We start from the raw sequence: 23,118 nt of genomic DNA, 5'->3' as shown, positions 1-23,118 counted from the left end.
TATTTATATTTCCTTTATAAATTACGTATATAATTGTATATATATTTTTACACTGCTAGTTCACTGAATTTAAATATTTTTTTCGTGAAGGCAGCTACTTTGTTTATTTCCTTGAATATTTTTGACATGCATATCTAACAAATAAGTGAATAACCATAAAAGGTTGAAACTTGAAATTTTCTATTCTTAACCAGAATTTTTGTGTTCGAATCTTAAACTTTTCCAGAGAATTCAGATTAATCTTTAAAGTGGATATCCATCGAAAAGCAGATATGGATTGCAAAGTTCTCTTATTACTACTATACTTTTTCACCAAAAAAATAAAGCAATGCATCCCTCAAAAAGAAAAAGAAAAAATTAAAGAAAAGACCTAATATAATCTTTAAAGTCCTAATAGTAATGCAACTTTTAGACCAGCAGTATTTATCTTCCAAAAGTAAAAAAGAAAAGTACAATAATCCTTAAAGCCCTCACAATTACCAACTTTAATTGACACCAACGGTTAGCAAAATGACAAGAATGACCAACTGTAAAGCATGAGACTTAACACTAAAGATGATTGTGAACGAATATGATAACTTCATCATTAACCAGAGGTTTCGATTTAAGTTTTGCAAACGAAAAAAAATTCTGATAAGGAGCATTTCTTTTTTTAAGGAAAACTTTGGAACAACGATAATATTATCACTGTGTAACCTATAGGTCAGGGGTTGAGCTGTAAAAGCAGACACTAATGCTTGCAAATTAGGGTAGGTTATCTACATCACACCCCTGGGGGTGCGACTCTCGAACCTTGCGTGAATACTGAATGGTTTGTGCATCAGGTTTATAATTCCTTTAAGAATGGGAGCCTTGGAACAACGATAACATTGTCACCGTGTGACCTATAGGTCAGGGGTTCAAGATATTAGGGTAGACTATCTACATTACACCCTTAGGGGTACGACCCTCGAACCTTGCGTGAATATGCGATGTTTTGTGCACCGGATGCCCCAATTTTCGTTTCTTCCTCTAATGAGTTATACGTGACATAAATTCGGATTAATTGAAACTTCAATACAAATACCGGACACACAAAAAAAAAGAGAAGACTTACCAACATATTATCCTCTTGATGAGTCCATTGCCTTTTTAAGTTTTTCTTTAATCTTTTCTAGTGCGCTGCGTAGATTTGAGTGAAATATGCAGTCTTTTCTCAGCCCCTTTTCTCTCATAAAGTGAAACAGTATTTTCTGATTACTTCATTCTGGTTTGATCCTTTTAAGAAAGAACCAACAGATTCTCATTTCACTTGAATTGAATTTCTTATTGAAAATGGAAAATTCTAAAAGTTTATTATATGTGGTGCAGAATGCAATAATAAAAAGCTTGCGCACTCTTGCACGAACTAAGTAATTGTATAATAATCAAACTTCTTGATTAAGATATAACGAGGGAGCCTACGTATGGAAGAGTACGTGCACTACGACTTATGTAGTTGATCGAATCACATCTAATTTCATTCGGATTTAATAATTTGTACTATGAATAGACCGAGCGGATGCACTCTCTACTTTCAACTCGAATTTTCTAAATATAGAAAAACTTAAAATATATTACATTTTTATTATGTAGAATGAGAGTAATGAAATTTTAAAATTTTGAACTTGCGCGGTTAGGTGATATTTAAGAACGTGTAACTCAAATTTTGCAAATATTACACTAGATGTATTTCCTTTAAAAAAAATTCTGAATTTTCAGCTAAATTAAACACATCCTATACATATGTGGTTGAATTAATACATGGATTTCCAAATGTATGTATTCTGGTGACAGAAAAACGAAGTTATCAAACAAAGAAAATGAAAGCGCCATTTAATATTGACTATTCAAGAATAGAATAATTCTCAAAAATATCTTCTTTTTCTGTTCTCACTTAAATCATCTATTCTTATTATTTTTTATATGTAAAAGGAAAGAAAATATTTTAGTGCTACCCTCATAAATTTAACAAAATAAAGAGTTAGTATTTAAAGCGAGCTATATACTCTTATATTAATTTATTATAGTTAGGTCGTAACAATGTATTTGAGCAATAGATTTCATTATTAGCTTAATCACTTTGACTAAATTTGTTCTAGACCATCCTTCAACTGACACGTGTCAATGAATTACCAGCTTATATTATACGCCACACTCCTAGTCATCACTCTTACACCTCTTTTCCTATTTTACCCTCCACTCTTATTATTATTCTCTCTATATCCCTTCTCCTTATATTTGTCTCCTTCCCCCATTCATTCCACCCCCAATCTCTCTCTCTCTCTCTCTCTCTCTCAATATTCTCTCGTTTTCAAAATATCGCTCTAAACTTCCCTTGTTCGAATTAATTTTGTTGCAATTGTGGGATCTGAAACTGGGTTTGGACCAAATCCGTTTTTGAGTTTGTTGACTTTTTCTGAGTTTTGAAGTGTAGAGATTTTTCGATGTCTTCAACGTATTGGTGTTATAGATGCAACAGATTTTACAGAGTATACAACGAGGATTCAGTTACATGCCCCGATTGTAACACCGGATTCGTCGAAGAAGTCGAGGCTCCCACCCGATCCTCTCTCTCCGGGTCCCGCCGACGCCGTTTCCCGGCGCCGCGTAACTCCGATCAGTCTCCAGGAACGGGTCCTATTTCCGGGACGGGTCATGGTTCTGGGTCAAGTCCAGGTCTTCGCCGGAACCGGAGGAATGGAGGCGGTGATCGGTCACCGTTTAATCCCGTCATCGTCCTTCGTGGCGGAGGAGGGAGTGGAGGAGGTGGAGGGGGAGGGGCGTTTGCGTTTGAACTATATTATGATGATGGAGCTGGGTCGGGCTTAAGACCCTTACCGGCTACTATGTCGGAGTTTTTACTCGGGTCGGGTTTTGACAGGCTGTTGGATCAGCTTGCTCAAATTGAAGCCAATGGTATTGGAAGAATGGAGAATCCACCAGCTTCAAAAGCAGCAATAGAATCATTGCCCACAATTGAGATACTTAATGACCATATTGCCACTGAATCATACTGCGCAGTATGTAAGGAGCCATTCGAGTTAGGTACCGAGGCACGGGAAATGCCATGTAAGCATTTGTACCATTCCGATTGCATACTCCCATGGCTCTCATTGCGCAATTCGTGCCCCGTCTGTAGGCACGAATTGCCCACTGAGTCACGGGACGTTGTCGATTCGAACGAACAGAATGTTGTAGTAGGAAATGAAGAGGCAGTGGAGGAGGAAGCTGTTGGATTGACGATATGGAGATTACCTGGTGGTGGTTTTGCTGTTGGGAGGTTAGGAGGGAGGAGGGGTGGGGGGGAGAGAGCACTTCCTGTTGTGTACACTGAAATGGATGGTGGGTTTAATAATAGTAGTAATAATAATAATGGAGTTACAAGGAGGATTTTGTGGGGCTCTAGAGGGAGCGAATCGCGGAGAAATGGTGGATTGAGGAGGTTTTTTGGCAACTTGTTTGCGTGTTTTGGTGGTGGTGGTGGTGGTGGTGGTGGTGGTGGTTCTTCTTCAAGGTCTAGTTCCACTAGTTCAGATTCTAGGATAATAAATCGAAGCGGGAGTAGTTCAATGTCGTCTGTGTTTTTAGCTACGGCGAGGAGGCGTAGAGGTTGGGGTTTTGAAGGTAATAATGGAGTTAGAAGATGGTAAGTTGCCCCTATGGGAACTAACCTAGTATTTAAGTGGAGAAGGATAGGGGCAGGACCATCATTCCCGAGTTTTGAAAGCTGTGGTTGGTCCTAAGGGTTGGCCGCAGACCGATTTCTTGGCCATAAAGAAAAAAAAGATGGTAACTTGAATACTGGTGGGACGATAAGCTTCGTCATTGTAAATAACTGGATGTGAATGTTGGCTCTTTAATGGCACGCAAGAATTAATTTTTGATATTTATTAAGGTGATATTTATGAAGATGCTATAGCAGGGGAGATGACACTGGAATATTAGTGCAAGAATTGGCTCCTGGAACTAAGGTAGACTGCCTCAACTCTCAAGTACCAAATGTGCCTTTTAACTTAAAGAGTGCCCACAATGTAATTCTTTCTTGTATTCTCTTGTTTTTTCGTTTTTAAGCTTTTAGTTTAAGTTTAAATTCAGCCCCCTTTGTTCCAATAGTCTATTGAAACTTATGAAGCTTACATGAATTCTGAGTTTCTTGTATCTGGACTTCTTCACTTTTTATTGGAAATTCAGGTATGTCCCACAATAGGGGACCCTGCATTTAGTCTTGGCTTGTTAGTTAAAGACTTCCTTTTGATCATGTAATTAAATTGTTCATCGAAGATTATAAATAGCAAACTGTTTCCTTATATTGGAATCTATTTGTTCTTTTCATTTTGATGTCATTAATAGAAGTTTGAAAGCTACATTGTTAGTTGTTTTGTTCGGAGGAATGAGGATGGACATGTACATATGCATAATATGATAAATGGTGAACGTTGATATTCTGTGTTTCAGTTCGCGAGTTATGTTTTTAAAGTGGAGTTTATTCATCGGGGATAAACTTGTGTAAACACCAGTTGCAGTAGGGGAAGGTGAAGTGAGGTCACAATAGCAGGCCATGTTAAAATATAGCAAAATGCTGATGGAAGCATAAAGTACCGGCTTTACTGATACATGAATTTGCTTTTTGAAGTTATAGGTTTTGCATAAGCTAAAAAAGCAATTTTAGTTGATAAAATGGGCCTATGGCTTAAGGTGGTAGTCTTGATTCTTGGCAAAGTGGGAACTAGTAACTTGTTGATGGGTGAACCTAATAATCCATCTGCAGATAACAAAGCCTTCCAATGGTGAAATATATGCTGGTCCAGTAGAGTAGTAGCTCCAATCTTTTTGGGGTAGATGAATTTGTAGACTTGTAAGGAATGAGGAAATTTCAGATAGAGGACTGATATTAGCCTCAATCCTTCTGTTATGAATTATAAGTAGGCCTGGTTATCATTTAGATTACTTATTAAAAGAGAAATAGGCAAGTTGCGAGAGACCAAGCAGGCATTATATTAGGTGGGACCTACAATATAGCCTGGTGGATTCCCATTTGCAGAGTTCGGGTAACTCTGTACAGGTGGGAGATAGCAGTACCCGATGGAATAGTGCATAAGCTGGCTGGGAAATCACTGTCGCTAAAAAGAAAATATTCCGGCGATTGTTCAGTCAATTTCCCTGCCTGCTAAGGAGAAGAAAAATCTCTTGTTCCAAGCGGCAGCTACTTGATGGATATTAATAGAGCAAGTTGATAGATTTTATTAGGGTAGGAGCTGTAGTTGTCTGGTGGGGCAGTGGTTATAGTTTGGTGCAGCTTCCCTGCCTGCTAAGGAGAAGAAATAGTTCTTGTTTTCAGTGAAGAGTATTTGATGGATTTTAAAGTGATCCCATTAGGAATAGTGGCCCTGAGTTTTATACTAATTTGTAATGAGTCTAATGACAGGGTATTTGGGACATCCTAATCAGATTTGACTTTGAAAGCTTTTCAATTGCTACTGAATTTCCATAGTGACCTGCTGCTTAGCTCAACTCTGTGGTCTCTCCATTGTCTTTTATATAATATATATTATTGGTGATTAGTCACATTCTACTTTGTTCATTTTCTTAAGGTGGTGGTAGGTTGCATGTATGGCTGGATAATGGACCATGAGCAGCGGATCCTTTGGTAGTTATAAACTCAAACCAACAAGTGGATCTATAGCATATTATTCTTCACTTATGATACATCTGGGCAGAAATGAGTCTGCAAAAGATAGTTTGTTTGACAGGGTGCTTCGATTAGGCCCATTTTTGGGTGTAGATACTGTCTATTAATATAGTGTGCCTTCCCGTTTCTAGTTAATATTTTTATTTTTTAAATAACCGTGGTGTTCGAGCCAGCTTGCGTGCACCTCAACTAATTTCACGGGATACTCTTGGGTAGAAGGATACCTGCTACCTTCTAGCAATAAAGGTATCGGATGATGCTGTCCACCAAGGATTGGACAGATGGAAAGAAATCACCTAGTATTTTTACTTCCGTTGGGATTTGTTCATTGACCACTAGGCCATACCCTTGGGTGTTTATAGTTATTGTGGAATTTGGAAATTCATTTTCTTGTCTTAGTCCTGGCGTGGTATCTATGCTTGTTCATCCAATGTGTTATCTTTGCTTGGTCATCCATGCCATGACAAGAAATTGAGCTCTTTTTGGACATTTACAGCTTTGCTTTTGTCCATTAAAAGGAATCTAAGGGCTATCCCTCCCTATTGAATCTGTCTCTTTTGGGTGAAACATAAGTGGCTATTTGACAGCTTAATATTTTGGACCACTACTTGGCTTGTTACAAGTTTTAGGTTGAGGTAAACCTAAGAAAGTTATTTTACTTGACATATTTGGCATATAGCATATGGGGTCATCTAGTCAGAGTGGAATTGTAACATGTTGGTGTGATAATCTAATAATACACCTGCAGATAAAAAGGTTTCTGAAGGTGAAAGGACTGGTTTCAAGAGTTACTTGTAGCCATAAACTCTTGGTTGAGATTCTGTAGAGCTGGTCTGTTTAGTGACAAGAACCTCAGAAAAGAAGACAGGTGTTAGCAGGAAACTTTCTTGCTAAGAAATTAGAATGTTAAAAGTGGTGATTATCATTAAAAGATTAGGAAAAGAGAGCAGTTACAACATTTTATTAAGATGGGACCTAATAGTCTGGTGGGGCTGTGACTAATTTTTTGGTGCATTTCCCTGTCTGCTAAGGTGAAGAAATAGTTCTTGTTTTAAGCGAAAAATACGTGATTTGTACAAGTTTTTAAAGTGATTGCATTAGGCTGTGGTGGTGGGGATTTGAGTTTTATAGTACTATAATTTCTTATGACAGGTTATGTGGGACTTCCTAATCAGACTTGACTTGGAAAGTTTTTGTAACTGAATTTCCATATTTGAGGGACCTTGTATCTGTTGTTTAGCTCAATTATTATGTGGTCTTTCCTTTGTCCTAATGCATATATTATATAATGGGTGGTTAACCACGTTCTTAGTTTTGTTCATATTCTAAAGATTGATGACATGGTAGGTCTGATGTATGGCTGGATTTGGACCCTGAGCTGTGGACCCTTTGATTAATGGGGCACAAATGAGGCTATTAAAAGATTGATAGTATCAAATTCTTGAAGAAGAAGCATATGCAGGATATCTTTAAGCATTTGGTTATATTTCTGCTCAAATTCAAAAGCTGTTTGTTCGATGCTTTTTACACTGTTGTGTCCTATGATCTCATCTTCTTGATATATATGGGAAGGGGAATATAAGGTGCAAATCTTTCCTTGTATATTGTTACTATCAATTGCATGGTTGCCATGGCATTTAAATCTATTTTTGGACCTATTTTTGGATGTTAATGTTTAGGTTTTTTTTTTTTTGTGGTTTCCCACCCGGTATCCGGTACCCGCCTTGGAGCTCGATTATATCCGGACTCGCTCTGCGTAGGGCTCCATTCAGGGGGAGCGCTCCCTACCAAGTATTTTTCCATACGCAGAGTTCGAATCCGAGACATATGGTTAAGGGAATGTTTAGGTTCTCTTGTAGTTAAAGGTGCAAATTTGTGCTACCTCTTGAGCTAATGTTTATAGTGTTGTATTCCAGTCAATTGAGTTTTGAATGTTGTGGTAGCAACTTTAGTCTTACAAATAGCTGACAAGAATAAACAGAAAAAGTAGATAATAGACATAACGCATACTCTCTTTATTTATCCCTTTTCTTTCTCAAAAAAATAACGCAAAATATCTGAATATTCTAGGCGCCATTGTCAAAAGAATTTGTTCTTCAGCCTGGTTGGATTGGATTTTTATTTTGTTCGAATATTTTTGGGAAAATACTACATCTGAAGCTTGCAGTTAATATTTTATCACTTAGCTCACACTTGGTTTTTATTCTAAATCAAATAATTAAATCTTAATCATTATAGATTTAAGTGATAATACATTGTTCAGGAGTGTCTACACAGACTACTAGCTTAGCAATAGCAAATGGCCGAAAGTATGTACTTTTCTGGCAAAAGAAATTGTATTTTACCAAAGGGTCAGTCAATAATATTTTAAAAATCTTTTGTTTGTAATCTCTGTTTGTTTTGAAGATAATTAAGAATCTAGGGAATGACAAATTATAACTAAAGATTGATATGGTGCCATGTGATTACAACAAATTAGTTTTCTGTTGGACGCTAACAGCTTGGCTTTTGCTATTAAACGGAATCAAAGGGCCTTAAATCTTGGGATTTGTCTCTATTTAATGAACATTTTGGAAGAATAAGTGGCTATTTGGCATCTTAATGAACATTTGGACCACGACTTTACTTCAATGAAACTAGGAAAAAGCTTGCACCAATTGCTCGATAGAATGAAAGTTATCCTCCCGGATCGCACTTGTGAAATTACACTATTGTTGTTGTAGTATAGGTCCATCTAAACCCAATTTTTGTTCAAACACTATACATATTTTAAGAGCTCATTAAATAGGTATACATAATAGAATTTGAACTCAGTGATAGAATTACGAAGTTCAAAATCATAAAATTTAAATCCTAAATCCGCCTTAAGAGAAAGGAGAGAGGAAAATTCACCTGAATGTTGATGAAAGTAATCCCTGGCCTTATACACGCACTAGTGGAGTGGGCCCTTCTACCATATAGGCCCAAGGGAAGGCTATTAGTTGGATTTGTCTGTTCGGACAATGGCATATACTCCATCCGTTTTAATTTATATGAACCTATTCAACTGGACACAGAATATAAGAAAGAAACGAAGACTTTAAAACTTATGATTCTAAACAAACCATACCATTTGTATGCTTGTAATTTTTTTGAAATTTGTAGTGTTAAACAAGCCAAAGTATTTGTCTGGCAATAAAAGCTTCTCATTAAGGGTGAATTGAAAGTTTAAGTTCAATTGTTTCTTAATTCAGAAAGAGATTATTCTTTTTTAAACAAACCGACAAAAGAAAATAAGTCCACGTAAACTTTAACAGAAGAAGTATTACATCCCGTAGATATTTGCACTTTTTGATTGCATGATTATCCTTCTGGGCCAATTAAGAAGGGAAAGTGGGGACTGTACATTTGAGCTGATCATTTCAAATCAAACTGTAGTGTTACGAATTGAAATTTAATGGATTTTGTAACTTTGTTGGCCAATTCGCTCCTTGTTATTGAAATGAGAAAGGAATCATCTGAACTGAGCGCACATTTTCTTCTGATCAATATTAACCTGTGAATAGTCGTAATCTAACTGAGCCACAATGCTAAGACTCATTCACGAGCATTAGACTATAAGCAACATTTAAAATATCCGATTATTTGAGAGCTTTAAAACCATCAATTGATAGCTGAAAATGTGCTCTGTAAAACCGTTAAATAGATTAACCAAATATCCTTCCTGTATAAACTATGGAGAGATGCCAAAAGATTTAACAACTTGAAAGCATAGAAATACTTCTCGATCAAGGAAATGATAAAGCTTACGAATTTAGCATATTTAAACATCTAGATACCATGTCCTATTCGTCGTCTATCAGTATATATAATATAATACATACCGGATTTTACTTTGCTTTGCCCTTTCCTTTTCCTTTCTTTGCTTCAAGTTTGGCTTGGATACGAGCAGCTGCTGCTGCCTTTGCTTCTTCTCTCTTCTTCTTCTCCTCCTCCTTAGCTGCAGCTGCCATTTCTCTTTGCTTCTTTAGCTCCCTGTTTAATACAGTGCCAATTGTTTTGTCGAAATTCCATTCAGTTGTTTTCTAAGGATATAAATGAAGGCTTTTACATAGAATAAACCACGATTTTCAACCCAATAGCGCAGAGAGAAAGAGCGAGAACTTACTCCAGCCTAGCCCTTTCATCTGAAACACTGCTGATACTAGAACCTTTACGTGGTCTACAAGCCACGAGCTCCACCTCAAAAACAAGGGTTGCACTGTATTAAGATGTTTCAAAACCAACAATTAGATTACCACTTCAAAAGAACACCGCCCCTACCAGCCCAAAACATTGATTGTGTTGCCATGAATCGACGTCCTCGTACTTCCTTTAACTGTTTAGACTGCCCGAAGGTCCAGGAATTTGGTGACCTAATGACTTGATGAGATGCAAATGTTAAAGAAAATTCTTTTTTTTAAAAAAAAATCAGGTAAAGTAATGCTAAAGAAACAAGTATTTATTTTCTAAAAGAAAACCTGTAGAAATGAAACCTTTATCATTTAATAGTAAAAATAAGTTCTGAATGATGTCCAGGTGTTGAAGGCAATCCACAATACCCTAGACTCCAGCTCCATTTAGTGCAAGCCATTTAGTAGAGAGCTTTATTTTACATGGTTCAAAATATAGGTGGACCTATACCATTCTCCTAATACAGAAACATTATTCTTTCTCCTCCACTTTTGAAAAGAGTATATATGAATGTTGGGATCAGGAGAAAGCGCTTGAGTTCCCTCCTTCAGTACTTCGATTAATAGTTTGCAGGATTTCTAGAATAGGAATATGCTTTTTCTTTAGAGTAAGACGCTTTGCTTGCTTCTTTCGGCCAGCTCAGCGGATGAGTGGCCGTATTCCACACCTCTTTCTCTTACGGCTAGTGCGCCACCCCAACCAAGTAATAAGCACTAAACTGAACTCTATAAGTATAGACAGGGTGATTTCTCACTACAAAGAAAAAGGCTGAGGATTTGAAATAGATAGAAAGGAGTCCAATCTAAGCAAGCGTAGTGGAGGAAAACAAAATCCTAAAAGTAAGAAAGTAGTTGAATTAGACATTGATTGATAGACACGCTTGCAGCATGTAAAAAAATTACAGAGTTAACTTACTCGGGGGGAATATCCGGTGGGGATCCTGCACTTCCATAGGCATACTCTGGCTTGCAGGTAATTACAGCTACTTCCCCAACCTGAGAGATCAAAAGGAAAATAGTTGAAAACTAATTCAAACTCGATGTATAACCACCACAAGTCAGAGAGCTTATTGACCTTCATGGTCCTCAGTGCAACATCCCAAGCCTTAATAACAGAACCAGTACCAATCTCAAAGGAGAAAATTGTATTATCTTCACGGGTAGTATCAAATACTTCACCGGTCTCAGCAAGAGTGCCTTCATAATGAACTGTTTTGATACCGAAAAACAAAAGGAATAGATTAATGTGCCGAATCTCAACCAGGAAGATGTAGCTATTTCCGGTACCACTAAAGAGAAATATGCACATGTTAGAAATTGAGTTGTAAATTTGGAGATGACCGATCACTGAAACAAGATACATGGTGAGGACAAATTAATCATTTTCAAAATATGGATCACAAAAGAGTATTAACTTTAAACTGAACCTCGTCCCTGTTTTTCTTTCATATGTTGCTAGAAGAAAATTAATTCACAAAATTGTCATTAAGCAAAAATAAAAAGCATTTTCCATTATTCTTGAGCTCTTATGTGGGGCACTGGGCCACACTACAAGTCAATCCAGGGACAAAATTATGGTTAACGAAATCAAAAATGTTGGTCAGTGTCTAAAAATTTTCAGTCTCAACTATTGCCAGAATAAAGAAAATCTAGAAGCTTGTCTGCATATGCATGTAAACGTGTAATTTTACAGTTCAAAAGTGGAAGGACACAATTCTGGAGACTTTTTCAGTAAAAAAAGAAGACCTTAAATTATGAGTTTATTGTCAAAAAGAACATTTATCGACAGTTAGTCAAAATCAAATAATGATCACGCTTGAGTGAGGGATAGAAGGATATTGTGGTATTCGAATTATCTGCAGGACTTCATGACTATGGAAGTAGAGCAGCTGGAGCTCCCAATTGAAGCCTAACTTATAGCAGAAACTGTATTAAACGACCTAACAGTGACTTTTGAGGACTTGCTGCTTTAAAATTCTCAATCTTTACACCCCTTTTCAACTATCTCAAAGCTCCCACTCTACCTTTGTTTCTTTACCCCATATTTCGTTCTTCAAACATTAACGTTTAGTAGAATGAAGACCTATTTCGCTTTTCAACATTAGCATATAGTTCTACAGCCAACCAAATCAGAATTAGCTATAGTTTCTCTATTTATAAATTAAGCAATTGTTTTGCAGGAGATTTCTTCTTTTCATTTTATAAGGAGCACACTTGCCTTTGTAAAAAGGCAGTAACTAGTAACTACAACACTCCTCTTGCAAAGCATTGATATCTGTACAAAACCTACAAAGTAACGTTCTACGCATCTTGTTCTGTCTAGGTTCTATGATAGTAGAGGCTGGATTCTTTACAACAATGTTTGAGAGAGGTGCTTATTGAGCATATCAATGAAGGAAAACACGGCATGTATCTACAGTCTCAAGCAGCATCGTTCAAGGAAGTAATGGCATGAGAGCTATAGCTACACAGTAAAGGCTCACCATGCATTCAAGTGTAATCCTAATAACTATATAATTAGTCCATTGTAAGAGACATGCCAAAATGAAAATGCGAGAGTGAATACAACAGAGACGGACAACAGAAAACAGAAACAATGTAGACATTTAATGTCATATGCCCAAAGTTATCTATGTGACCCATACCATCAACAAGAGGAAGACTCTCTGAGGGAGCAATTGCATCAGGTTTCGAACGTTGCACTATTTTTTTCATAACACCTCCATCTCCAGTTAAATCAATTGCATCACCCATGTTATCAAACTTTTCAGTAACCTGTCTGGAAAAAAGAATATCAAGTGACGAACAGAGGATGGTATTCACATTATTTAAGCAACTAACTGCTTAGACCACATACACACAAAAATGAAGGAAATAAATGGGAAAGTTATGAGAAGGAAATAGTTAACATAAAAATTAAGAGCATTTCATAGTTCTTTTCTCCATTAACTGTATTATGGGAGGGTTTATTAACATCAAAGGCGTTAATTTTCGCAAAATAGGCAAATGTTCTGAAACTTACCAGTATAATGAAGAATAGAAGGGCACAAAGGAAAGCATTACATTACACTTTATGTAAGATTTAGGTTTGAGAACACCAATCTAATTACTGGCAATTTAAACTGCAAAGACTATAAGAACTCACCTAATATTTATTTTTTTTAAACTTAGTCTTTCAACATTTTTTTCCTTTTAATATTAAAATTTGAAAGTTCAGTACTGACACTTCCTTTTCCTTCTATTTCTTTCATTTCTCATTTTGGGTCGTAGTTTCGGACCTCCTAGTATTGTATCAGGAGAGGATACACCATGAAGAAATTCTGTTGCAGAGAAGTCCCCAATCTCAGCTTACTGAGGCAAAATAAATCATATAATCCAAAGGAAGAAGACCGACTAGATTAGCCGCAAACCTATGTTGCTTAGATCCTTCAAAAATGTCGCCAGTGTATTGGATCCTCCAAAAGCTATGGAGGATACCACACTAGGGGTGGGCATAATACCGACCGAACCGAAAAAACTGGCCGAACCGTGAATTTCGGTTTTTCAGTTTCGGTTTATTCGGTTATTCGGTCGGTGCACGGTTTTTAAATTATTAAATTTCGATTTTTCGGTGCGGTTTACGGTTTTGGTGTTTCGATTTTCGGTTAAACCGAAAATGCCTTCTGTTAACATTATATAACATGAAGTTCAGGGTGGGAACGGTTAAACCTGTTCAGACTTCCTTCTATAACGTGTGAGACTCACTAACTTAGATGTTACAGTATGTATATAACATATTAACATTATATTATCAACATTTATATAGTACTAGTAAGTAGTTTAACTGATATCTCTAACGTACACGAACCAGAGCAACAGGAATACTAAATATAAAACCATATTTGGGATTTAAGTCTGGACTTCTAATTTACATTGATTTGTTAACTACTATGTTTTGCTGGATCCATTGTAAATCCAAGATATAAAAATCTTGCACCGTTAATAACCGAAAAACTAAACCGGAAATAACCAAACCGAACTTTGAAAAACCGCACCAAACCGTAAATACTTTGGTTTGATTTGGTTATTAATATTACAAAACCGAAAACCGATAAACCGAACCGTACTTTCATAATAATCGACCGAATGAGCAGCTTGGTGAACTAAGCTACCCCTATGCGCACGGTCCGGGAAAGGGCCGGACCACAAGGGTCTATTGTATGCAGCCTTACCCTATTTCTGCAAGAGGTTATTTCCACGGCTCGAACTCGTGACCTCCTGGTCACGTGGAGGCAATGGAGGCAACTTTACCAATTATGTCAAGGCTCCTCTTCAAATTAGTACAATATCAGAAGCCAAAAAAAATTGACTGTGCAACTTAAACATGTAAAAGTCACAGAACTACGCCAAATTGAACTTGAGGCTCCTTCAGATAATTCAGAGTTGCAAAAAGCATAGTAATTCATCTAACAATTCGCGTTCAACAATTACAATATCATGCGAAAATGGCGTTAAGCTTTCGTCCTATGATAGATAAAAGATAGAGAGTGAACTTACAGTTCAATTTCGCCGGAGAAATATAAGGAAATTTGACGGCAAGAGGACAGCTACTCCGGCGTCATCTGAAATTGGAGAGCATAATCAATTCGAATTTGGGTCCCAAATTGGAATCCATTTGCTTGTTGTCAACGCAAACGGCTAAAAGGAATATGGGCTTTTGAAGTGTGAAATCCATAAGCCCAATTCATAGGGCCTGATCCTTTCAAAAAATGTCGTTCCACCTTTTTTTCTTTCTTTTTATTTTTGGCTAAAAATTAAAATGGATTACTTTTCCATACCGCATAGCTTTTCTCTATATTGTGTTTATGCATGCTTGCTTTGAGACGATGTTCTACCCAAAATAACCCCTCTTTACCTGCACAAAGGGAGGTTAAGGTTGCGGTACTTTCTACCCTCTCTACACCCTACTTGTGAAGTTATACCGGATATGTTAGTATTTGTTATATGTAATCTCAATCCAACTAGTGCAAAATCTTCATACATTGTCACATTCATAATATAATGAGAATCAAATTATGAATTTGGATCCAATCCATTTGGTGACCCAAATCCAACTCTTTTTGTCCTACAAAAAGCTACTTAATGGGCCATTGCTAAATCATAGCCCACCAACTAAAATATTAAAATGTTCACCGTCATAGAAGAATTAACCAAATAGTCGTTCATCTAATTTCTTAAACTAAAAATAGCCGATAGATGTATAATATATGAATAATTCATGCAGAAGAATTAATCCAAATAGCCGCCCGTCCAATCACTTAAGCTAAAAATAGCCGATGAAGGTATAATATATGGATAATTTATATATTATATGTATACAATTATGTATAATCAATGTATAATATATATATATATATATATATATATATATATATATATATATCAGTAAATTGAGCCTAAGTAATCCCAACATCATATCTTCTTAACTAGGAGTATTAGAAAGATAGCGACAGGGCTTTTCACGTGAACATATGGAGCCCACAAGATATCACTCATGTGAATAAACGGGTCGAAAAACAGCAGAAGTGTTTCATGGGCATTTTTTAGGATTTTTATATAGTTTAATCGCTTCCTAAAATAATAGCGTACAAATATCTTTATATATATATATATATATATATTTTGCTTGCGGCTGTAATTATTTTTGATAGAATAGTCAGTTGTGTCAAAAGCTTTGCACTATATCTAGCATGCAAAACATCTTAATTTTCATGAATTATACTTTGCGATTATTCATATCCTAATTGTTAGTTAAGTATCTTGTATCTCGTATTTGTTTTTAATTATAATAAAATTATAGCATGGATTGACTGAATATACGTGTAAGAATTTAGTAAGTATTTTTTAAATTTTAAGATATTTTGTAGAAGAATATTTTGATAGTGTCCACGTGAAAAATCGAGGCTAAGACTTTTGATGTGATCGTTGATCGAACACTGGACTCTATAATCTAGACTCTTCGATGATAACCTTTTATTTGCCAAATATGATTCTTTTTTAGGTTTAATATTTTATTTTTTGCTTCGTCTCGAAATACAATTATGGTTAGAAATACAAATAATGATTTGTTATTTTTTAAAATAAAAGTAAAAAACTACAAATTAAAAGATACAAAAATCTTGACACCAAGTACCAACACTCACACCCATTTGAATACCAACACAATCTTAAAAGTCAAACAACTTAATGATAGTACTTGTTTTTTTCGTTAGTAATCAGAGGCAAATGTAGCTTTTTAAAATTTATTACATAAGTACAAATAATAAATTTCTAACCTAATAAATCAAATAATTGATAAAGTTGTTGTCATGTGACTAAGAGGTCATGTGTTCAAGTTGAGAAAATAGCCGCTTGTAGAAATGCAGGATAACGTTGTATACAATAGACCCTTATGGTTTGAACCTTCCTCGACCGGCGCATAACGGGATCTTAATGCACCGAGTTATTTTTTTTTATTTTATCAACAATTGAAAACAAAGCGTTATGAATAATTATATATCAAACACAACGTTATGTTGGCAGAGGAAAAAGAGATACCAATGTCTAGTGAGTCATAGGATTAGATAGTGTTTACATAATAGACATCAAATGGGGACCCTATTGCCCCTTCATAAATAACGAGTATAGAAAACTCCAGATTGAGTTGGTGTCTATGAGTCACGAACCTTTGTATTATCCGAAACAGAAACATTAATTAACCAAAAAAAAAAAACCTATAATGTGAAAGAGTGTTCTTTTCTTATATTTTGTTTACAAGGGGCTGACGTCGATAAGTTATTATATATATAAGATAATTAAGGCATTAGGAATCTGGGTGATCACGCGCTTCACGTGGTATTTATTAGGATTAGGACTGAGAAAAATTACCGCTTATTTCAGACAGTCCGGACCATTGCTTTTATCGTCAACAGAGAGAGCCGCTCGATAAAGGAAGTCGGCTTTGGGAAAAAATCATTCCTTTGCCGGGAAAATACAATATGTGCATGTTTAATATGTATTTTTGGTAAAAATCGACTTTCCAATGACAATAATATAACTAGTATATTTTCACAAGGATCTAAAAAAATAGTGTTTATGCATACTTTACCTTTCTTGTGAAGGTAAAGATGTTGTTTCAAATAAACTCTCGAATCAAGAAAAGTATTTAACTTTCCATTTGTTTGAAATCTTATTCTAAAAAAGGAATAAAACTTTGGTTATGTTTTGTTTTCTAGTTAATATTAACTATGCCATAAAATTCTTATAGTTGTAAAAGTATATCATTAAAAATAAAATGAGATGTTTGAAATTAATCATTTCCTAATATAGAAAGTAATGCTGCACTGTGGGCCGGTCCCGAACCGGACCGGACCGGGCCTGCGGTCTTAACGGGCCTCACGGGCCTGGTGGGCCGGGCCTGGTGGTCTCTTAAAGCCCGTGGCGGGCTGGTCTTGTTTGGTAAGCCCACGAGCCCGGGACCGTTTAGTCCGGGACCGGCTGGCGGGCCTGGTCCGAGCCCAGCGGGCCTAGCGGGCCTAACGGCTATAACTTTTTTTAAAAAAAAAAATTTAAAAAACAGCCCAACGGCCATATTTAAAAAGTAGCCATTTGGGGCTTTTTTTGACCGTTTGGTAGTTTAGAAAATGGTCATTTAGCCCCCAAACTTTATTTTAACCCCAAACTTTATATAATTACATTTTTTCCCATTTCTCAACTATAAATACCTCCTCATTCTTTCATTTTTATTCATCAATATCTCTCAATCTCTCTACGACAATTACTTAATCTATTGTTGAAATTTCGTGAAAAATTGTGAAGTTGTTGAATTGAAGTTTTCAAGTGTTCAACGATTTTTAATTTTCAAGAAGTTGTTCGGCAATCCGGTAAACTCGTTTCAACTCTTACGTTTTAAGAATATATTTTTGTGTGGTTTAGATTGCATAATTATAATTAATATGGCATTTTCTTTGAAAAAAATATTTGGTAAAGGAAAAGATAAAACCGGTGAAAGTAGTGGCCAACCAACTACCCTTCCCTCGGCTCCCCGACCTAGAAAAGATAAGCAAGTTGAAAGTAGTCGCCAACCTAGACGTCCTCCTCCTTCTTTAATTCTTGATAGTGATCACCCTTGTTTTCAATTTACCGATAGTGAATTTTACCATAATATTGCACTAGGTGAAAGATTAGATGATGAAATTATGAATGTTCTTTATCCTAATGAAACCATCTTAGAAAATAATGAGGAAAATGAGGAGGAGGATGAAACTCAAGCACCGCATTTAGATGATACACCTACTAGTCCTCTTAATAACCCAACTGATGCACCGGTCGACCCACCTGTAGAAACTCCTACTTTTAATAGAGAACCTGCTAAACGCCTAGAAACATCATTAGTTTGGAATTTTTTTACTCAAGTAAGAGAACAAAATAAGGCTAAGTGTAAAACTTGTGGGAAATTAATGTCGCATAAATATACTGGAGACCGTAGCGGCACGGGTAGTTTGACTAGGCACATAAAAACACACCCTAGAGATAAGGCTAGATTTTTTCAAATGAAAGCGCAGCTAGAGGGGACAAGTGTAGATTCTGCGGTTAACCCTAGTACAGGTTCAAATCTAGTTCAACCAGGAATTAACACTGTCACCGGAGGTATTTTATATTACGATCCAAATAGAGATCGTGAAGAATTAGCAAAGATGATTACTGTTATGTGCTTACCTTATACTTTTGCTTCTAATCCTAATTGGGTTCATTATATTAGAAGAGTTTTTAATCCTACTTATAAAGGTTGGCCTCGCGCAACAGTTAAGAGTGATATTTATAAATTCAAACATGAATATGAACAATATTTGCGGTATTTATTTACTCATATACCTAATCGGATTTCTATTACTACTGATATTGGTAGAAGTGGTAATGATTGTGATTATCTAACTGTTACAAGTCATTGGATAGATGAAGAATGGATAATGCAAAAACGCATAATTGCATATAGAATAATTAATTCGCGTCACACAGGTAAGTTTATAGCTAACGTTGTTGCAGATATTTGTAGATATTTTTGCTTTAGCGATAAAATAATGGCAATTTCTATGGATAATGCTTCTAGTAACACTAGTGCTATAGGCATGCTTACAACAACACTAAATCCTGCATTTACTAGTATTTTCCATGTTAGATGTGTCACACATCCTTTTTCCGCCCCGCGAGGGGGCGTAGGGAGTTTTTTCCAATTAAAGGACAATCGAAACGGGATTTGTTTATTTATTTCAGAGTCGTCACTTGGGAGATTTAGGGTGTCCCAAGTCACCAATTTTAATCCCGAATCGAGGAAATGAATGACTCTATATTACAGTCTGCGTACCAGAAATCCGGATAAGGAATTCTGTTAACCCGGGAGAAGGTGTTAGGCATTCCCGAGTTCCGTGGTTCTAGCATGGTCGCTCAACTGTTATATTCGGCTTGATTATCTGATTTTATGTAAATATGAACTTATGTGCAAAATTTTATCTTTTTACCGCTTTCTTACTTATTGTTATTATTTTACGAGAATTGCAACGTCCTGGAAACATATCTCGAACCACGTTACATCAATGCACCCGTAGTTGTTTGACATATCTCGACTCGGTTGAGATTTGGATTTGGGTCACATAAATGTGCACCCGAGTTAAGGAAAATAAATTATTAAAGGCGCGCCTAAAGCAACTAGCGTCTTGTTATTTTTGGGAAAGGCCGTAAAATTCGCTAAACGGCCTGTCCTCGAATTCTAAGTATTTTAATATATACATTTAGAGGGCCCCGCAGCTTGTGCATTTTTGTTTGTCGAGGCTCGTCTCATTTATTATTTAAAAAAAAAAGAATTTGCAACGTCATGGAAATGCATCTTAGACCACGTCACAATGAATGTACCCGTGATTAGAGACACATTTCGATTTCGTTGAGATTTGGATTTGGGTCACATAAATGTGCACCCGAGTTTTAGGGAGATAACATTATTAAAGGCGCGCCTAAAGCAACTAGCGCATTATTATTTTGGGTAGGGCCGTGAAATTTGCTAAATGGCCCGTCCCGGAATCTAAGTATTTAATACATATATTCTGTGAGGACTCCGCAATCTGTACATTTTTTATTTGACGAAGCTCGTATCGTTTTTTTTTATTTTTCTTTTATTTATTTATTTTTAAAAAAGGAAAAGGATAAGGCTAAAAATAACTACATTTTTTGCTACTTTGCTAGGTCATGGGTTGTAAATTGGACTTATTTGATGAAACGAGTATTTTTCCGCGGAATTAAAATTGCTACTATAATTTCAACATTTACTACCACATGTATATACAACTATAAGACAAACTAAAATAATTAACACTTTTCCCCTATTATGACAAATATTTGGATAACAACACTCTAAACATGAAGAAGCCAAAATGTCAAATAACTACTTGAAGCAAACGAAACAAAGGAAAAAGACGTTCACGGCCAAATTTCAATACCATACGGAGTTAATTAACAAAAATAGCCATTCGCAAACATCATGTATATATGTCTCGCTCAATTCGCGCACTATCCGCATGAACTAGGATGGTATCCTAAAACATCACATATACATATTACTAACAGAAAATATGAGGTACACGGACAGAGATGACCTACTTGAGATTAACGTCCGATGCGTTGGACCTGCGACGAAACCTCGGACAACAACCTCGACGTACCGGACCTCGACGAACCAAAGACGACCTCAACGGACCTCACCCCGGACAGAACTTCTGGGCTACTTTTTCGAACGTTTTTCGGTTAAGCTTCAGCTGGTGTGTGTGTGTGTGTGTTCCGGTCAGTCATGGCAAGGAGGGGGGGGTCGTTCATGGCTGGATGTTGCAAGCAGCCGTTTGGACTTGGTGGTGGTGACTGGATGGTTGCCTTGGTACGGTGTTACGGATTCATTGCTGGGAATACGAGGGGTCGTTTGGGCAGTGGCGTTTGGTGGTGGTGTTGAGCTGGGTTGTTTGGTCGTCAGCTTGACAATGACGACGAGCAGGAGCTCGCTGGCTGGGGACGGCGAAACAGTGGCGATTCCGACGAGGAAGCAGCAGCAGCTGCTGCTTGATAGCAGCTGAGGCGTGGGGGTCGCCGGACAGTGATCGACGATGGAGGGAGCTGGTGTGGTGGCTGTGTGAGATGATGAGGGAGCTGGTGTCGTCGGAGCAGGTGGTCGACAGTAGGGTCGACGGGCAGTGATGGTGGTGGAAGGGTCTATTTGGTGGTGGTTTCACGATGGGAGGGTGATGGGGAAGGTGACGGACTGGTTGCGATGGGGTTTGGGAGGAGACGGGGTGGTTGATGGTGGTCGTGAGGGTGTGGGACTGGTTGGTTTGGGTAGGGTTCCGCTAGGGTTCTCTTCTTCTTCTTTGAGGAAGAAGAAGATGAATAGTCTAAATTTTTTCCTCCCAAAAATTTTTAAAAGTCCCCCGTTCAAAGTCCAACTTGTCCGTGTATTTGTGTAGCTTTGCCAAGAAAAATGAGCCCCACGCGTGGTGGGGTTCAAGACTTGTGTCCCCCACGCGTGGTGGGGTTCCCCGTGTGTCGTGTTCCGTCCGTGTTCCCCACGCGTGTCCCCCATGTGTGGTGGACTCGGATTATTATGGGCTAGGTCCGAAAATTAGGCCTAAAAACGGGTAGTCTGAACCCGAATATTATTTTTTTGCCCGGACCCGAGAAATAGGAACACGACGTTGCTCAACTGATTATGTAAGCAAAATAGCTACTAAAATAAGACTAATTATTTAAAACAAAACTATATTATTATTATTTTAATATTTTTCCGAGATTAAAATAGCTACAAAATATTATTAAAACTATTTTTGTAATTTTCATTTTTTAATATAAAGATAAAATATAAAGTAATATTTTTTGTATTTTTCAAAATTAAAATGACTATAAAACATTAATAGAACTATATATTTTGGTAATTTTCGAAATTATATAAAGTACAAAAATAAAGTACAATTTTTGTATTTTTTCAAGTTTATGATAAATACATAAACTAAAAATTTATATATATATTTTTGTAATTTTTTTCTTTTGCGACGAAATAAAGTAAAAATAGTTAAAATGGCTATATTAGACCCAATTTTACATATTCACGCTAAAAATGTAAAAATTCTCGGGGAGGGTCAAAAATCAGGTGTCTACAGCTGCCCCTCTTTGACTGGAAACACGAAGAGTTTTCCGACAAAGAACGACTAGACATGTTTTTGACCCGACCATTACTTGGACTGATTACACTAAGGAAAAGAAGGGAATGTGACCGAGCCCTGGTATCTGAGCTGCCTACATATCCTTGGTTATACAGGAATCAGGCCACGTGTATTTCGGAAATGAGAGAGATGGTAAAGTGTACCGAGGTGAAGAGCTGATCGAGGTGCCGTTTCGTTGAGGTTCCGGTCTGTGGTCCTGTCATTACATCAAAAATGAAAACTGAAAAAGACTAACTATGCCTATCAGCTACTAGTTACAAGGATTCCTATCTTTAAGTCTTCTGAAACTTGGTCTTGAGTCTTGAATGGTGCTTCATACAGACTTTGGATTTGAACCTTGATACTTGCTAGTTGTAGGTGCTAGTTCTTGAGCAGACCACATATGTTCTCCACTTCCGTACTTTGGATTCATTTTTTCTCTTTTGTTTCTTTTCTTGTTTTTTTTTGTTTCTTGTGACCAGCTTTTGTTGACCATCTCAGACTGTTGACTCACATTCTTGAGGCGAGCTTTTGCTATTTATAACTTGATTGAATGCTGGGGATTTTTGTTGTAGCCTTCTGCTTCCCCGTGCGGGAATTTTTATTGTTTCCTGTTGGGGATTCCTGTTGTAACCTTCTACCTTCCGGTGGGGTTACTGATTTCCAAAATCTGCAGTATAAGACTAAAAAGTATTCCTCTTGTTATACAGGTGGGCGCCTGAAATATGAAATGTAAAGACTGAAATGTATTCCTCTCGTTATACAGGTGGGCGCCTGGCTTCAACACTTAAAATGAAAAGACTGAAATGTATTCCTCTCGTTATACAGGGGCATGAAATGTAAAGACTAAAAAGTATTCCTCTCGTTATACAGGTGGGCGCCTGGCTTTAGGAAAAACTAAACATTGATAATCTTAAGAAAACTAAAAATGACTCTTTTTTTTTCA

General features: G+C 36.8%; 2 protein-coding genes across 6 annotated transcripts; one reads left to right on the top strand and one right to left on the bottom strand.

The window, feature by feature from the left end:
• The first annotated feature begins 2,275 nt into the window (after positions 1-2,275).
• On the top strand, positions 2,276-7,382 carry LOC107831219 (E3 ubiquitin-protein ligase RDUF2-like). 2 transcript variants are annotated; one of them, XM_075233538.1, is made up of 2 exons: positions 2,276-3,992; positions 7,058-7,382. In XM_075233538.1, the coding sequence occupies exon 1, from the start codon at positions 2,466-2,468 to the stop codon at positions 3,669-3,671; it is 1,206 nt and encodes a 401-aa protein (XP_075089639.1). In that variant the 5' UTR covers positions 2,276-2,465; the 3' UTR covers positions 3,672-3,992; positions 7,058-7,382. The 2 variants fall into 2 exon arrangements, with proteins under 2 accessions (XP_075089639.1, XP_075089640.1); XM_075233539.1 differs by lacking the exon at positions 7,058-7,382 and adding an exon at positions 5,613-7,017.
• Positions 7,383-8,552: 1,170 nt separating this feature from the next.
• LOC107831220 (peptidyl-prolyl cis-trans isomerase FKBP20-1) lies at positions 8,553-14,609 on the bottom strand. Of its 4 annotated transcripts, none has more exons than XM_016658965.2 (7): positions 14,458-14,609; positions 12,567-12,700; positions 10,997-11,130; positions 10,838-10,917; positions 9,858-9,950; positions 9,574-9,724; positions 8,553-8,756 (listed from the first exon to the last, which is right to left on the bottom strand). In XM_016658965.2, the coding sequence occupies exons 2-6, from the start codon at positions 12,673-12,675 to the stop codon at positions 9,580-9,582; spliced, it is 561 nt and encodes a 186-aa protein (XP_016514451.1). In that variant the 5' UTR covers positions 12,676-12,700; positions 14,458-14,609; the 3' UTR covers positions 8,553-8,756; positions 9,574-9,579. The 4 variants fall into 4 exon arrangements, with proteins under 4 accessions (XP_016514451.1, XP_016514450.1, XP_016514449.1 ...); XM_016658964.2 differs by lacking the exon at positions 8,553-8,756 and adding an exon at positions 8,976-9,245; XM_016658963.2 differs by lacking the exon at positions 8,553-8,756 and having other exon boundaries at positions 9,365-9,724.
• Between the last annotated feature and the right edge of the window lie 8,509 nt (positions 14,610-23,118).

Source organism: Nicotiana tabacum, chromosome 16 (assembly GCF_000715075.1).
Source record: "Nicotiana tabacum cultivar K326 chromosome 16, ASM71507v2, whole genome shotgun sequence".
In the NCBI taxonomy this organism is placed as follows: Eukaryota; Viridiplantae; Streptophyta; class Magnoliopsida; order Solanales; family Solanaceae; genus Nicotiana; species Nicotiana tabacum.
The sequence above is the reverse complement of the archived record's forward strand: the minus strand, read 5'-3'. Positions and strand labels throughout refer to the sequence as shown.